The sequence below is a fragment of the Urocitellus parryii genome, chromosome 2 (genome assembly GCF_045843805.1).
Source record: "Urocitellus parryii isolate mUroPar1 chromosome 2, mUroPar1.hap1, whole genome shotgun sequence".
Lineage (NCBI taxonomy): Eukaryota > Metazoa > Chordata > Mammalia > Rodentia > Sciuridae > Urocitellus > Urocitellus parryii.
In genome coordinates this window covers 42089401-42107048 of record NC_135532.1, presented here as the reverse complement: position 1 = coordinate 42107048, position 17648 = coordinate 42089401, and the positions used below count along the sequence as shown (strand labels likewise).

The following is a 17648-nucleotide window of genomic DNA, read 5'->3' as shown; positions in this document are numbered from 1 at the left end:
GATTTGTAAGTCTCCAATTATATGTAAGATGTATTTTCAGTTTTAGCATCAATAGATCAATTGCAACTAAATTTTATCATTCTTGACAAATCTCTAGTGTTAAAATATAGAGAATAAACCTCACTGCAGGAGATGGAGTTTATGCAATAATTTAGTTGTTACTTTTGAAGTATATTTTGTTATATTTTTTTAAGCTAGTCCCCAGATTATAGTCATTCCAGCTGATGAACAGGAGATTGTTCTCTGACAGCTTTTACCCAGTCTACTGACATTTTATTTACCTGGTGGGTTGCTACCATTTATGTATGTTTCCTATAACAAGTTTCTATGCTTTATAAAAATGAAGTGCTTCCTTAAAATTTTTTTCAACTGAACTAAAATAAGTGAATAGAAGTTGTATATTTTCAATAAAGAGATAATCTTTTAAATTTTTATTTTGTTGTAGATGGACACAATATGTTTATTTTATTTATTTTATGTGGTGCTGAGGATTGAACCCAGTGCCTCACGTGTGCGAGGCAAACTACAACCCCAACCCCAGAGAGAGAATTTTTTACAAATGAACAAACCCAGGATGATAATAGGGGAAGAGAACTTCATTCTTTTGGGGCCATTGCTTCCCAAATTTGTGTGCATGAAAATATGTCAGACTAAAGGATACACACAACATGCGGCCCAAGAGTATTGTTTTTACTTAGATAAAAAATAAAACAGGTTCAAGGAGGCAGCAGGGTCCAGAGGGAGAACTGGCACTGCCCGTGTTCTTTTTTATTTTAACCTTTGCTTCCTAAACTTCTTACTTCCTGGAGAACCCATTGTATGATCTAACTGCCCCCAGGGACCTCATGTTTGAAAGGTGTTACCTTCCAAACTATGTCTAGTATAGAAACTCTTACTGTATATTAGTTAATAAAAAACAAAGGAACTGCAAATTACAGTTTCTAATCACCACAGGCTAACCAGAAAGAAACCTTACTTGGGGAGAAATAGCCACATTACATGCACAGCTTCAGGAATACTGAAGATGATTTACTGATTGTCCTTATTACTATCCTAAACCTTTGAAGATATAGGGAGTCCTGGGAGCAATGAGATCCCAGGCTTTGAACCCCAGTTCAGAGCTCTTCTGCCTACAATCTTCAAATCTTTTTATTTTGAGACAGAGTCTCACTAAATTGACCAGGCTGCCTTGAGCTTGGTATCCTCTTGCTTCAAGTTGCTAGGATTATAGGCATCTGCCACTGCACATGACCCAAAACTTCAAATCTAATCGTTTTTAGATGTATAAAACAGAGATGCCTGTGTTTCAAGTGAGTGTGTTGAATTGATGCTTTTCTTTCTTTCTTTCTTTCTTTCTTTCTTTCTTTTTTTTTTTTTTTTTTTTGCTTTTTGCATATAGATTGAATATGAAAGGAAAAAGAAAGAAGATGGGAAGCGAGCTCGAGCTGATAAACAACATGTACTAGATATGCTGTTTTCAGCCTTTGAGAAACATCAGTATTATAATCTTAAGGACCTGGTGGACATCACAAAACAACCCGTGGTATGTATATGTTCATATCTATCCTTTAAATAGGTCCTGCTTTGTTAACATGTACTACTAAGTAGAAATGTGTGTTTCGCATATGATTGAGTTCACATTTACTTATACTAATGAGAGTTTGTGCGTTAAGGGCATGTTTTCTGGTTTTTTGGTAACATCAGCTTCATTGATTTGTTTACTTTTGGTATCAGGGATTGAGCCCAGGGGTGCTTAACCACTAAGCCACATCCCCAGCCCCTTTTTTATGTTTTATTTTGATACAGAGCCTTGCTGAGTTGCTGAGGCTGGCTTTGAACTTGTCACCTTCCTGCCTCAGCCTCTTGAGCCACTGGGATTAACAGTTGTGTGCCACTGCACTTGTCTACTTCATCATTTTAAATTCCAAATACATTTAATATAAATAATTCCACATAAAGAAAAGGAATTATCCTCCTTTGGATTTATTCTTGACATTAATCTGTAGATTTTGTTGTACATAAACCTTTCACTTTTTGTTAAGAAATTAGAGTTTAATTTCTTAACAAAAAACAAATTTTTTTAATAGAGCAGAAAGTGTTCATGCTGCAGTATTATCAACTCATCTTAATGACTTCAGTCCCTTTGGCATCAAAGCCTTAGAAACAGCATTCCAAGCTAGATTGAAAAAGAATAATTCATTAGCTAAGCTGCATTTCTTCTGGTCTTAATGAAGTTTATCTTTGTATTTTTATATATAAGCGCATCTACATGAAAATGGCTTCCAGAAACTGACAGCAGACAGGACATTCTTACAGAATAAAACATACACAAAATTGACATTGGAAAATAAGCACTTATAGAGAGACATTTTGATGATACTAAGGAATGTAATTTCTTTGCTGTAGAAGGGATATAAGATTTATTCATTTTGCATCAAAGATATTATTATAAAGCTTCTATTTTGTTTCTATAGATAATTTTTATATGGCAGTACACAGTAAGTCTGATAATTTTTGACTTATGATCAGGGGTGGACTTCAAGGGATCCATTAGCTTCCTGAATATGTGCAAAAATGTTTGGGTTTTTCTCAGCAGCTAATCCATAGTTTGTATCAGATTCTCATAGAAGACCACTGATCTAGATTATAAAACAAACTTATATTATTTAGAGACTATTTCCTCAGCAAGCAGATTTTTGAAGGCAGGGTTGTGTATTTTTCCTAAATATCCATATACTCTACAGCATAAACTTAGCCGAAATTCACTAGTTAATTAATCTGAAAAAAGGAAAATCCTAGTCCCCAGGAACCATCATATTTTCCTTAAATGGATTTTGACAGGCCTCGTGTCATTTATGGTGGGGGTTGGGGACAAAGAACCAGTGTCAAGAAAGTGTAGAATGTCTTTGCCAGGCTGGAAGTGGACCAGAGCTAGACTTAGGGCAGAAGGAGATAGCAGTGGAATCTAGCCCTGCTGTTTACCTCACTGGAAAGTCACTTTCATTCCTAAAATTGAAAGAGTTGGACTAGATAATCTTCATGATCCCTTCCAGCTCTGAATCTGTGATCCTCTCCCTATTTCATCATCTTCTCCTATTTTATCTCCTATTTTCTTCTCCTATTTTATCTAAGACCACTCTGAGCCCTAGCACAGTTTTCTAACATAGCACCCATTTACCAATATTCCTTTAATCACACATTTCTATTAAAAGTGTCATAGAAAAAGAAAGGGAGGAAGGAAGAGGGGAGAAAAAGAAAATCAGCTCTGATTATAACTGAACCTTATTTCCTGTTCTCTGTCCTCCCAATTTTAGGTCAAAATTCAGGGAAGTTTATTTTTAATTATTGATTAGCCATTCTAAATCAGGGATCCCTAATCATGTTGATCCAGTGGGGCCATATTTTAATTCAGAATGTAAAATTGAACAGCTGGCATGCTTTTTTTTTTTTTTTAAGAGAGAGTGAGAGAGGAGAGAGAGAGAGAATTTTTAATATTTATTTTTTAGTTCTCGGCGGACACAACATCTTTGTTGGTATATGGTGCTGAGGATCGAACCCGGGCCGCACACATGCCAGGCGAGCGCGCTACCACTTGAGCCACATCCCCAGCCCTCAGCTGGCATGCTTTTAGTTAAGGTTCAAGTCTACAGGAAAAAACTAGTTACAGATCAGTGCCTATACTTTATATCCCTGTTATGTATATATGTATGTATGTATGTATATATATTTGGTACTGGGAATTGAACCCAGGGGAACTTAACCACTGAGCCACATACCCATCCTTTTTATTTTTTATTCTGAGACAGGGTCTTACTAAGTTGCCCTACTGCATCAGCATTTGGGTAGTATTAACCTAGTATTTAGAGTTTATTTTCAGAGAGGCTTAAGTAGGGGTTTGAATAAAAGTAATAACAGTAAAAATAAAAATAACCAGAATTTGGAATCAAGATATAAAAAAAGTATGCTGTTTTACAGGGTAAAATAGCTAGAGAATTTGAAATACTGAGCATTTATCCTATCAAAAATAAAAATTTATAGGTATATTCTATTATGGGTCTGTGAATTGGTTGGGATTCCTTTAAGTGCAAGAAACAGAAACCCAAATTCAAAATAAAAATAGAACCAGGCTATAAGCACACACCTGTTAGCCTAGCAACTCAGGAGGCTGAGGCAGGAAGATCACAGGCTTGAGGTCAGCCTCAATAACTTAGTAAGACCCTTTCTCAAAAATAAAATAAAGGGCTGGGATTGTGGCTCAGTGGTAAAGCACTTGCCTAGCATGTGTGAGGCTCTGGGTTCAAGTCTCAGCATCACATTTAAATAAATAGAAAATAAAGGTCTGTTGACAATTAAAAAAATAAAGTAAATAAAATAAAAACCATTGAGGATGTAGCTCAGAGGTAGAGTACCCCGGGTTTAATCCCCAGTACGACCAACCAATCAATCAATAATTTTTTTTAAGAAATAGATTTTATCACCTCATATAGCTTGGAAAATTCAGGAATGCATGTAACTTTAGAGATAGCCAGATCTAGCTAATGTTTAGTCACAACTGTCCATTTCCATCTCTCCATAGCTCTCCTCATCTTCTCATCTTTCTTGTTTGTTGTCTATTTTTAAGTAGATTCTTACCATATGGTAGCCAGAATGGCCTTCTAAAACACCTCACAGCTAGCAACCCCTAACCCCACCCCACCCCCCCAAAAAAAGATTTCTATGCTGATTATTTGAATAAAAGCCCAAAAGGAGATTCTAATTGACCTGATATAGGTCATATGCCTGCTTCTGACACAAGGGGATGGACCCAGGAGTGCTCTCGCCAGCCAAGGCCCACTGCATCTCAAACCCTGTGCCATATTGCTTTAGGTACAAAGTTTGTGCCTAATCAATATTAATCATTTTTACTGCTGTCTCAGATTTAATGTGTTCAAAACAACTCTGATTTCTACACTCACCAAGAACTCCCCCAGACTTTCTCATTTCAGTAAGTGATACCACAGTTCCCTGCAAGTTATTCAAGCCAGACACCTGTATCCCATTTCTTTTCCACAATATATATTACCAATTGTGATGTATAGATCTCTCTCACCCAGGATCTTAAATGTAAACAGTATCTTAGAGACTTTCTAGTTTAATTTTCTAATTTATTGGCCAAGAGAGGGGAATTGGCTAATGGTTTAGACCTATTTATCCTGACTTCAGTCAATGAATATCCTTTATCACATTGCCTTAAAAATCATAATTAATTTAAGTCAGGTGTGTAGAAAATAGAACTAAAGTTTTATCTTTACTCATTACGTTTCTAATTCAAAAGTAAAAATAATATAATGATCATTCCCAAAATTACTTAATATATGCTATTTTGATTATAATGCTTTTTTCTAAAATAAACTTTCCCCTTTTCACTTAATTTCTTTTTTCCTCACTTTTGAAAAAACAATGTGTGTCATTTTCTTCCTGTTCACATATTCCCTTCTACTTCTCTCTTCATTTTTCCGGTAAGTGGAAATTTTTATTTTGAACGATACTACTAAAACTAAAAAGACAACCAGTCTCCCAGCAGAGCATATTAATTAAAGACAGCCCTTTTTGATATATCTATTTTAAAAACTAATTATTTGCTAACTTATGAAGTAGAGTCTTAATTAAAAATGTTAGGATATGAAATGTCATACTAAAATAAATTATTAACTGTTGAAATTTAAAACACATTTATGAAATTTTAATACTTTCCTTTAGAATAGAAGACTCTAATAATTACTAGATCTACTACCAAATTAATTATAACTTAACGTTTTCCCTTTTAATTTCCTATATGGTTTATTTCAGTTGTTTTCTTTTTTCTTTGCCTCAATTTTTGAATGAGGGAAAATTTGAAGTGCATTTTGTAGCATACTCACTTAACTCAAGATTTTACATAAATATTAACTAATTTGCTGAAAAATTTCTATTGGTAAAATACACCTACAGCCTCCCTTGCTTGCCATTTAATTTTCAATAATATTTTCAAATAGAAAAATAATACTATGCCATTGATATTTTTTGGTTGTTTGTACATTCAAAACTATTCTTCACACCAAACCTACTAATAATGAAACAGTTGCCATGGTTCTAAATGCAAATATTTATTTACATTTAAAAAGGAATTTATTGTTTGCTTCTTTATCTGTTAAGACTTGGATACCTTTCTGTATGTTTGTGTATATGTATATATTTTTTTCTTGTTTCTTCCAGTTGTAAGCCATTATAAGACCCAGCCTTGGAATACCTTATAATATCCCAGAATAAGCTATAGTCAGTATGCAAATAAACTAGTGCAGTTTAGACATATTAATATTAAATATTAACCAACATTAGAGACATGAGCATTTCTCCTATCAAAAGTAAAAATATATAGGTATATACTATTATGGGTCTGTGAATCTGTCTGTTTTTTGGAATTTCAAAGGAAGAAATGAAGCCAGTGGGACCCTTGGAAGAAGATAGGGCAGGGTCTAGCAGAGAAGAAGAAGTAAAACCAGAAGGAAAAGAGAAAAATGAAGGCATAGTCTATGTTCCAAAGTAATTCCTAGCATCACCTTCTCTTCCTGTGAACAGTTTTTTTTCCTATCTTAAGTAGTGAAAACATCTGTTGCCTTCTTTCACAGTTTATTTCTAATGTGTAGTTTATTTTTAATGAAAGAATTTCATGTCTTGGAGCCACTTACAGCTTTATCTGTAAGTCTTCTCTTCTGTTGACATCTCAGAAGATTCACCCAAAAATCATATAAAGCTGAAATGACATTTTGAAATTATCATAGAACCAATAAATGCTTGGATCACTTTATGAAAGCATATAGTATATTTTCCATTGGGGAATCTTTCTGCAGTCTTTGGTATAGATTTGCATATTGCAAATATGCACCCAGCTTGGTTTAACCTTTTTGGAAGATATTGTGACTAGAAGCCTAGTAGGCTTACCTAAAGCTTTAGTAGTCTTGATAAATTCCCTGTCAAAGATATGTTTTTAATCAAATTCTAGAAATTTAGATATAGCTGATTTATTTTATAAATTGTATTTATATTGCTAGGTGTATTGCTTATCACCAAAATGCCTGATAAAATGAAATGGAACATAAATCTTCCATTTGGTGGGCAGAGCAGGAGAGGAAGAGATAGGAGAAATGGGAGGAAGGGAAGGAAGGAGAGCAGAGAGACTAAAATAGTAGTTTCCTAGGCTTTGTGGCTCTGCATAGGTTTGCCTTGGTCTTGTGAGGAAACCAGGAAGTTTGGTCTGTGAATTTCTGACTTTGGGGCTATCATAATTTTATTTTGACCCACAAATGCAAAGCTCAACCTAATTCCTTGACCTTTTTGGTCAAATATGTGCTTTGCTATTTCCTTCCATAGGTACTGTGATGTTTTACTCTCTCTCTGCTTTCAGACTTGCTGTAAATTCTCTCCCACACATGCCTGCCACATCCCTTTGAAGAATTGTTGGGCCTGAGCCAGTTTATTCAGATCATGTGCTGCAGCATGGCACATACTCTTTAATAAGAAATACCCCAATCCCATGACATAAAAGTCTGCTTAGTTCTAGAATTCTTGTTTAAAATAAAGATAGTTAGACAAAAATTAAATTGAAAAGTCAGTCATGTTTAGAATGTGTAAGAAGAGTAGAACTAGTTTCTCTTGCTCTCTGCACAAAATTGCCTTGCAGTTCAAATGATCAAATTTCTGGCCTCAAGGAACCTGGCATGTCAACCAGGCTGGGTCAAAGTGCTCCCATGATCCCCTGCACTCCTGACTTTATTACACTTGCCTGCTTGTACATCTTTATCTGCACCCTTATCTTAAGTTGTAAATTCTATAAGGCAGAAAGGACTGACTAAGCACCACTTCACCTGGCACACTTTAGGTGTTGGAATAAATATCTGAGTAAATATGTGAAGAAGAAAAAAAAAAGAAAAATGAGATTACCAATTGATTTTCTTTTTTAAAATATTTCCATTGTAAATGGACACAATATCTTTATTTTATGTATTTATTTATTTTTATGTGGTGCTGAGGATCAAACCCAGTGCCTCACACGTGCTGGGAAAGCACTCTATCACTGAGAGGTACAACCTCAGTCCTACCAATTAAATTTCAATCCTGATAGAATCTTTAAAATCTCCTTGTCTTATTTTAGTACCATAATACAGCTTTTAGTAATACATGTCATCCACATACAGGTAATACTGTTTAATCAGTCAACTTTTATTTCTCAAACTGTACTTACCTCTTGACTTAAAAGAACTAAAAGTTCTCATGGCTTATTCCTCTGGACTTCTTAGTGCTCCCCATTCATCACCACCCTCTCACAAACAGTCCTCTCAACTGCCTTGTCACTCTTGTGCATACTCATACTCTGTTCACTCTGAATAAGTACACTGAGTCTGTGTGATGTGCTGGAGGCGCTGTAGTAGAGCACGCGGTTTGAAAGGTGAGAGAGAAGCATGTAAGAAAGGAGTAGAATATAGTATAATAAGAGCTATCATTGAAGTCTAAGCAGTGGGAAGTATAAATCCAAGGGTGGGGCTGTTAAGGAAAGTTCCTCTGAGAAAATGACATTTGAGCCTAATCTCAAAGGATAAGAGGATTCTGATTCCAGCGAAGGGGATGGGCAATACAGGGAAGGGGAGCTGCATGCATATCCAGAAACTGGAGGTGTATGCACAGTGGAGTATCAGAAGAGGACCCCAAAAGGAAAGGCAGATTTGAATGGATGCCTGTAAAAGAATGTCTTTGAAACACTATGGAGGAATTATCTGCTCTCACTGTTCTGTATCCATGTCTTCCTCCCTTCAGGGATTTTGTCTCCCTTTTCCCTTATCATCACTACTACTTTCTCTGCTGTTGCTTTGTGCCTCTTCTCTTGCCAAACTAATTCATTTGGTTAGAGTAAAATAATCTCCAGTTGTGGTTTGAAACATCCTAAAAAATCCACGACTTTTTTTTTTAATTTTTTTTTCCAGAAAGTTGGAAACTACCCCCTTTTCCCAGATCTGCATAGTTGGCCCTTGTGATCATAATCCTGTTTCATTACTTGACAAGTCTACTGGCTATGTTTATATCATTCCCTTCTTATTATCACAAGAAAGAAAGAAAGAAAGAGGGGACATCTTTGTGTATAAAAGTTATCCCATATATTAGACTAAATTACCAGAATGAGAGTGCACTGAATGTGAAAGCAACTGCATTTATACACTGAAGATTTTCTTGATATTTGTGTTTACCTCTTTTTAGGCTTTTCACTTTCTGTGTCTAGATTATAAATAGGCACACGACATGAAATCAAGAGAGCTTCTTTTTTCTTTCAAGCTATCAGTCTGCCCCTGGCAATTGTTCTTTTCATTTTTGACCATTGCACTGCATCCACAATTGTATGATTGTTTGTGCAACAGGATCTTAGCCAATCTCTCAATAAACCATTCTTAGGAATTTTACAAAGATGTCATTCTTGGCACTTAAACTGAGAATCTATTGTGCCTCACCCATAATTTTCCATTTATGAATCCAGTTTAATTAGAAAATAGTTGATGAACAGTGTCTCCTTTTTTAAATGTAATTTGAAGTAGCAGATGGCAGACATGCACATTACCTGGGTGTCTCAATCCTTTATGCTTACTCATTCGCATGGGTCCTTCAGTGAAGCCAACTGTAGAAGGTGTGGGAGGCAGGCAAGCTGTGTGGGGGGAACCCTGGGCTAATTTGGTTCATTGCTGCCACCTGCTGGGGCCTGGCTGCTGGTAGGGAAAGGCTGCCCAAGAGAGCTACGCCGTCAGAGCCTTCCTGCTAAGCAACATGTGTGTGGTTCCATTGCTAATCATTTATTATATTTCTAGATGACAGTGTACTAAAGAACTTTATGAATTGTACAGCTTTACACCAATCAGTGTAAAATGGCATTAGGTTATGTTGGTAACACACAGTATTAAGTAGGGGTGAGACTGAGAACTAAGCAACCCACCAAAGATTCAAGCATCCTGGAGTATCAGAACTGGAAGAACCCTTAAAGGAGATATAGTGGACCTTTAATGTAATTAAATGAGGGACTTGTTAAAATGCAGATTCCTGGGCCCAAAATAGTGCTTACATAAGCTTCCCATATGATTCCGATGCAGGTGATCTCATACCATATGTGAGAAGCTGCCACTAGAGCTTCTTGGCCATTTCTCTAATTAGTGCCTCATTTCAGTTAATTTTTTAAAATTACATTTTCCATCAGTGGGATGAGTCATCTCAATACTGTAACAGGTTCTTAGAAGCATACACACAAAAATTATTGTTGGATGGGTTTTTTAAAAAAATCACTTTTAAATAATTAATTTTTATTTCTCCATAAGAAGGAAATATTGCAGTTTATATTGGTCAGTTTACAGTGGAATGCTTACACCTTGGGTACTGACAAGCAAAGGTGAGAGTTTAGTATTACATTATGTGTCCATTGAATTTTCAGGGACCTAAATACCATAATATGGACTCTTACCTTTAGAGGAGCCAGGTACACAAAGCTGCAGCCCCCATGGTTTTAGTTTGTCTCATTATCACTTCTCACCCTGTCTTGGCAAGCTTGACCAACTTACATGTAATAATTAACACAAATAGTGGGGCTGGGGTTGTGGCTCAGCGGTAGAGCACTTGTCTAGCATGTGCGCACCCTGGGTTCGATTCTCAGCACCACATAAAAATAAATAAAGGTACTGTGTCCAACTACAACTAAAAAATAAATATTTAAAAATAATAATAATAATTAACACAAATAGTAACTTTCCTTTCAACACAGGAAAAATAAGTAGCCTGGTATGCAAGTCTGAGAACCTACCTTAAAACTGAGAATTCTAAGGACATGTCAAGGAAAGTAAACTATAAGCCAATATCTCTGATGAACTTAGATGCAGAAATGCTTAATAAAATATTAGCAAATGAGGAGCTGGGGTTTGGCTCAGTGGTAAAAGTGCTTGCCTGGCATGTGTGAGGCACTGGGTTCGATCCTCAGCACCACATATAGATAAATGAACAAAGGCCCATCAAAATAAAAAATTTTAAAAAAATTAGCAAATAATGTTCAACACCATATTAAGAAGATTGTACATCACATCCATGTTGATTTTATTCCAGAGATGCAAGGATGGTAGGATGGTTTTTTAATATATGCAAATTAATAAATGTAATTGATCTCATAAATAGAATTAAGAATCACTTTGTCATCTCAGTAGATGCAAAGAAGGCCTTCGAAAAAATTTAGCACCTATTCATGATAAAAACAATGAAGAAAACTACATCAGGAAGGCTATATATGAAAAGTCCAAATCCAACCTCAGAGTGAATGGTGAAAACTGAAAGCATTTTCTTGGAAATCTGCACCAAGACAAGGATGTCAACTCTCACCACTCCTATATAATATTATGCTAGAAATTCTAGCCAGAGCAAGTAGGCAAGAAAAGGAAATAAAAGTTATAAAAACAGGAAAGGAAGAAATCAAATTATCACTATTTGCAGATATGATCCTATACTTAGAAGACCCAAAAAATCCCATCAAAAGACTGCTGTAGTTAATAAATTCAGCAAAGTAGCAGGTTACAAAATCAACACACAAAAATTAGTAGCTTTCCTATATACCAACAATGAATCTGCTGAGGAAGAAGTCAGGAAAACAGTTCCATTCACAATAGCCTCAAAAAATACAAAATACTTAGAATAAATCTAATCAAGGAGGTAAAAGACCTCTACAATGAAAACAGTAAAACATTGAAGAAAGAAACTGAAGACCTCATAAGATGGAAAGACCTCTAATGTTCATGAATATGCAGAATTAATATTATTAAAATGGCCATACTGCCAAAAACAATCTATAGATTCAGTGCAATTCCCATCAAACTACCAATGACAGGGGCTGGGGTTGTAGCTCAGTGGTGGAGCATTTGCCTTGCACGTGTGAGGCACTGGGTTCAATCCTCAACACCACATGAAAATAAATAAATAAAATAAAGATATTGTGCCCGTCTACAACTAAAAATATGTGTATTTTAAAAAATACTAGTGACATTCCTCACAAAACTAGAAAAAAACAGTCCTCAAATTCATTTGGAGGAGTAAAATATCCAATATAATTTTAGGTCAAAAAAGCCATGCTGGGGGCTGGGGTTGTGGCTCAGCAGTAAAGTGTTCGCCTAGCACACTTGAGGCCCTGGGTTCGATCCTCAGCACCACATAAAAATAGCTAAATAAAATTTTTAAAAGGTATTATGTCCAACTACAACTAAAAAATAAATATTTTTTTAAAAAGCCATGCTGGAAGCATCACAATATCTGATTTCCAATTATACTACAGAGTTATAGTAATAAAAGCTGCATGGTTCTGGCATTAAAATAGACACATAGACCAGTGGTATAGAACAGAAGACACAGGGACAAACCCACACATCTACAGTCATCTGATCCTTGACAAAGGTGCCAAAAACATACATTAGACAAAAGACTGCCTTTTCAACAAATGGTAATGGGAAAACTAGTTATCCATTTATAGAATAATGAAACCAGAATCTTAACTCTTTCCTTGCACAAAATTCAACTCAAAGTGGATCAAAGACCTAAGGAATTAGATCAGAAACTATGAATTCCTAGAAGAAAACATAGGGTCAACACTCCAGCATATAGGCAATGATTTTCTTAGTAGGACCCTTAAAGCTCAAGAGATAATGCCAAGCATTAATATATGGGATGGCATCAAATTGAAAAGCTTCTGCACAGTGAAGAAAACAATTTGGAATGTAAAGTGAGAATCAACCTACAAAATGGGAGAAAATATTTGCTACCTACTCTTATGGATTAATATCTAGAATATATAAAAAACTCAAAAGACTAAGTAACCCAATTAATAAATGAGCAAATGAATTAAACAGACACTTCCAAAAGAAGAAATACAAGTGGCCAAAATATATGAAAAATGTCCAACATCATTAGCAATTAGGGAAATACAAGTCAAAACTGCACCGAAATTTTGTCTCACCACTCAGAATGGCAAGAATACAAATAATAATAAGTTCTGGAGAGGAAAGTCATCATACTGTAGCAACGCATGTGTACCATGTTTTTTACATATATTTTGGGGGGTTGTGGATGGACACAACACTTTTATTTTTATGTGATGCTGAGGATTGAATCCAGTGCTTCATGCATGCTAGGTAAGCTCTCTACTACTGAACTACAACCCCAGACCCATACCCATGTTTTTAGCCAGTAGCTAAACTCTGGAACCAGCATAGGTGTCCATCAATGGATGGATGGATAATGTGGTATATATACACAATGGAGTTTTATTCAGCCATAAAGAAAAATAAAATTATGTCATTTGCAGAAATTATTAATAATATATTAATAATAAGTGGAATAAGCCAAACTCAGGTGGTCAAGGGTCATATGTTCTCTCTTGGAGTGAAAATGGAGAGGAAAAAGGAAAAGAAGGACAAAAGGGTTGTAGGGATCTCATGAAAATCAAAGGAAGATAAGTAGAGGAAAGGGACCAGAAAGTGAGAGGCAGGGAGGGAGAGGGGAGGTGCTGGGGAGTAATATTGGCCAAATTATATTGTATATTGTGTGCATATACAAATAAATAACAATAAATCCCACCATTATTACAATTATAATGCACCTATAAAAATGTGGAAAAAGGAAAGAAAACTTTAAAAAATACTTGTTAAATAATAAATAAAATACTTTTACCAAAAATCTTGTGTGGATAAGATAAAAATATAAAAAAGAACTGAGAATTCTAAATATCTGTCACATGTTTGCTTCATTGAATATTATCTTTCTATTCCAAAAAATGCTTGTTATTTTAGATATATGCTCCTGCTTCCAAAACTACTGATTCCAATCTGACTGTAAACTGAGACCTTGAAGCCATTGACCTCCCGGGCAAATTACACTTGATGTATTAGGTCATGTTAATAAATCCTGAGCACCAATAATTTCCAGTGTATTTTCCTCTAGACATATTTACTTTTCCTTTTAAGTTTTCAAATTGTTGCTTTTAGGACGTTCAGCCCCTTTGATGCAAATGACATATATTTAATGAGGTATTATATATCATAGGTGTAGAATCAAAAGGCAAGCTGGGCATGGTGGCACATGCAGCAGCTCTGAGGCGGGAGGATCATGAGTTCAAACCTTGAGACTCTATCTCTAAATAAAATATAAAAAAGGGCTGGGGATGTGGCTAAGTGGTTAAGAATCCCTGAGTTCAATCCATGGTACCAAGAAAAAAGAGAAAAGGCAGTTTATTTAATCTCTTTATAAAGAAATCTTGAGCTTTTATTAGCTTTATAATTTTTATTACTCATAAATATGCCTTGACATTTTTGTTTTCTGTCTTTATATCTCATCTTTGAAGTTTTTTCTTTCTTTTTTTTAGGGATATCTTAAGGACATCTTGAAAGAAATTGGAATTCAGAATGTAAAAGGAATCCACAAAAATACGTGGGAGCTGAAGCCAGAGTACAGGCATTATCAAGGAGAAGAGAAGAGTGACTGAGAGGCCTTGTAGCCAGAATGCTGATGGAACAGCTGAGTGGTGATGCTAGCCAACAGCCCTGTTACCAGGAAGCTTGAGCATCCTGTGTTAAAAGGAGTAAAATGATTGGTACTTTAGTTTCTTTTAGTAAATTTTTTAAATCTGTAATTCTATAAATAATTTCTTAAAGTGTTTTTTGAAAAAGGACAAATTTATTTATAGACTTGTATTAAACTTGTAAATTCATGATGGGGGTAGGGGTTAGGGATTAAGAGGGCTTTTCATTTTAAATGTTAACTTTTAAAATGTTAAGATTTGGAAATGTTTGCTAAATGAAGACTTTGTCCTTGCTGCCTCTCTGAGAAACTAAAGTAACTCAGGTCCAAAGTGAATGATATACAAGGAAAAAAGGTCAACTACAGAAATCATTAAAAGGAATAAATAACCAAAGCTTCTTTTTTCTGAACTTGTTCAAAAATGAAGTTGCCTTTTTAAAAAAAGTGATCATATTTCATGTTCATTGGTACATTAATAAAAGACATTCAGTTCATAGTAGAATGACAATTTTTATCATTAGCTTATTTTATTCTAGTGATATTGATAAGCAGAATGAACAAAATCATTGTCAAGTCATGTGTCTTTTGTTTGCTTTTAAAATAAGTAAAAACTGAATACCTGTCCAAAATTTCTAGATTTATCTTCTTCAGGCAGATTATAAACTTTCCAAAGTCTGGCTTTGCCTGCAGAATTTCACTGCCCATTCAGCAGGTACATATTGACTTCACCTGGCAAGTAACACTGCCAACTAAAGGAGGGTTGTAGTGGTGCAATGGAGACTGAAAAGGTTAGTGTCAGTTCCTAGAGCATGAAAATGTTTCTTTTATCTTTCTGTTTAATATTTAAATGAGCAATACAAGTACATGATAAAATTTTTCTGACATAAAATGTTGTATATTAGGCAATCCAAAATCATACCCACCAACAAAACCACCCAAAAAAAGGAGTTTTAGCAAACTAAGCACAGTGAAAAGTTGTTTAAAACATGAATTCATTTTGTCATTTAGGATATTTGCAATCAAAAAGTGGCAAATGCCAAAATTTTAAGAAAATATTACATCATTACAGCAAGGAGATAGCTCTCCATTGAGAGAAATAATGTTCTGTATGATTTGCTTTTAGCAGCAGAACAACAGAATTCTGAAGTGGAGTGCCACTGTACTAAGAAAAATTTTATCTTTGCATTCCCACCATAAAATACAACTGTGATTAAGGAGGGTGGTCTCATTCCTCACCCCACTTCAGTTGTCATATCCTACCTTGTTCTGGTGCAGGAGGCAGATATGGTATGCCCATTACCTCCTCTGCAGATGACTGGAAGCCCAGTCATCGAAAGCTCTCAGATAAAGGTATCGCTCTATAGAAATGAGAATTCTGGGTACCTGGCATGTGCATGGTGTATTACATAGGATGTATCTTCCCACAAAACTTGCCCTTTTTTGCTGTATGATACTGTCCTGAAACACAGAAAATGTCTCCTCTGTATTTGTTTTGCTTTAGTTAGAACAGTCTCGCCAAATTGAACTTGGTAGCAGTTCCATTCGAGTTTCCGGGGCACAGCTGTGTCTTATTTGAAACTGTGCTTTGTTGTTGTTGTTGTTTTTTAATATTTATTTTTTAGGTGTAGTTGGACACAACACAGTGCCTTTATTTTTATGTGGTGCTGAGGATCGCACCCGGGTCCCGCCCGTGCTAGGCGGGTGCTCTACAGCTGAGCCACAATTCCAGCTCAGGTATTTTTTATAAAACTTCTTTCTTTAGCTTCCCATAGTTGCTTTTTACCTCATCATACCTGATTGCATCTGCTTGGGTCTCTAAAATATCAGTTATTTCTTCAGTAGAATAATTGATCTAGATGGTAGACTAGTGCCAGTCCTCATTCATTTTTTGGATTGAATCCACTGCTCTACCATTTCTTTCTTTCTTTCCTTCCTTCCTTCCTTCCTTCCTTCCTTCCTTCCTTCCTTCCTTCCTTCCTTTCTTCCTCCCTTCCCTCCCTCCCTAAGTTGCTCAAGATGGCATCAAACTGGGGATCCTCCTGCCTCAGCCTCCCACATAGCTGGGATCACAGTTATGCACCACTGCTCCCAAATCCTTTATTCTTCCATTTCAGGACTCTCTTGCTCTGACAAACATGCTTTCAACAGCTAAAACTCAAGAAGTAGGAACCCTAAACTCATAAAAAAAAGTACTGTGAGATTCAGAGAGAAAAAGGCTGATAATAAAATGTCACATCAGAAGAGTACAGGAAGGCCATATTTATGAACCTCAACTTCTGCACTTGCTTAGGAGATGTTTTAACTGACAGAATAATATTAAGATTTGGTTGCTGGACATTAGAAAGATTTCAATTGCATGTTGCTACAGTAACTTACAAAATGGTGTAAATTTAAAAAGAGGACAGATTTTGCTCTGTTTTATCATGAGCAAGCTCTGAAGGATTTCAGCAGTTCTTAATGGTCTATGAACAGATTTTTCTTGAAGCTTATTTTCTTTATTGGTACGTATCAGTGAAATAATAGTAAACACTTATCAGGCCCTCTGTGCCTAGTAGTGAGTTAAATGCTCCAAAATATTATATTGTTTAATCCTTCAAGATTATGCTGAGGCATAGGTAATGTCCATTTTATGGAACCATTTCCTGCCTAATATCTCTAGAATGTTGGTCCCCCTTTGTAGGAATCCTACCCATGGGGCAAAATCAGAGTGTGTTTTTCCAAATTCTCTCCCCATCACCTCATTTCACCTCCAAATCAAAAAAAATGGAGCTGATCTAAGAGAATTTCAAAGAAGGATCTTAACCTTTGGTATCCCTAATTGAATTCAGACACCAAATCTCATACCCACAGGATGAAGACTGCCCTTAAATTCAGGATCCTTTTGCTAAAGTTTAAATCTCTGTTCCACTTCAAGTGGAGGGTGGGATGAGAATGGACCCAGTATGACAGCCCTCTGAGTGGAGGTTGCTGGTGGTGAGTGTTCAGAGGGGTACTGGACTGAGCTGCCAGATCCTCAGATGGCACAGGCTCACTCCACTTTGTTTCACAGGATGCTG

The 17648-nt window shown here is 35.8% G+C and overlaps 2 protein-coding genes across 2 annotated transcripts in view; one reads left to right on the top strand and one right to left on the bottom strand.

Moving 5' to 3' along the window:
- Positions 1-14725, top strand: part of Gtf2f2 (general transcription factor IIF subunit 2) — a 148961-nt gene extending 134236 nt beyond the window's left edge. Inside the window, exons 7-8 of the mRNA XM_026411965.2 lie at positions 1400-1543; positions 14438-14725. Coding sequence (XP_026267750.1) covers positions 1400-1543; positions 14438-14557 — 264 coding nt within the window. The 3' untranslated portion in view covers positions 14558-14725. The remainder of the gene's footprint in view (positions 1-1399; positions 1544-14437) is intronic.
- Positions 1-17648, bottom strand: part of Kctd4 (potassium channel tetramerization domain containing 4) — a 120535-nt gene that overhangs the window by 59320 nt on the left and 43567 nt on the right. The gene's annotated exons all lie outside the window — the stretch shown is intronic.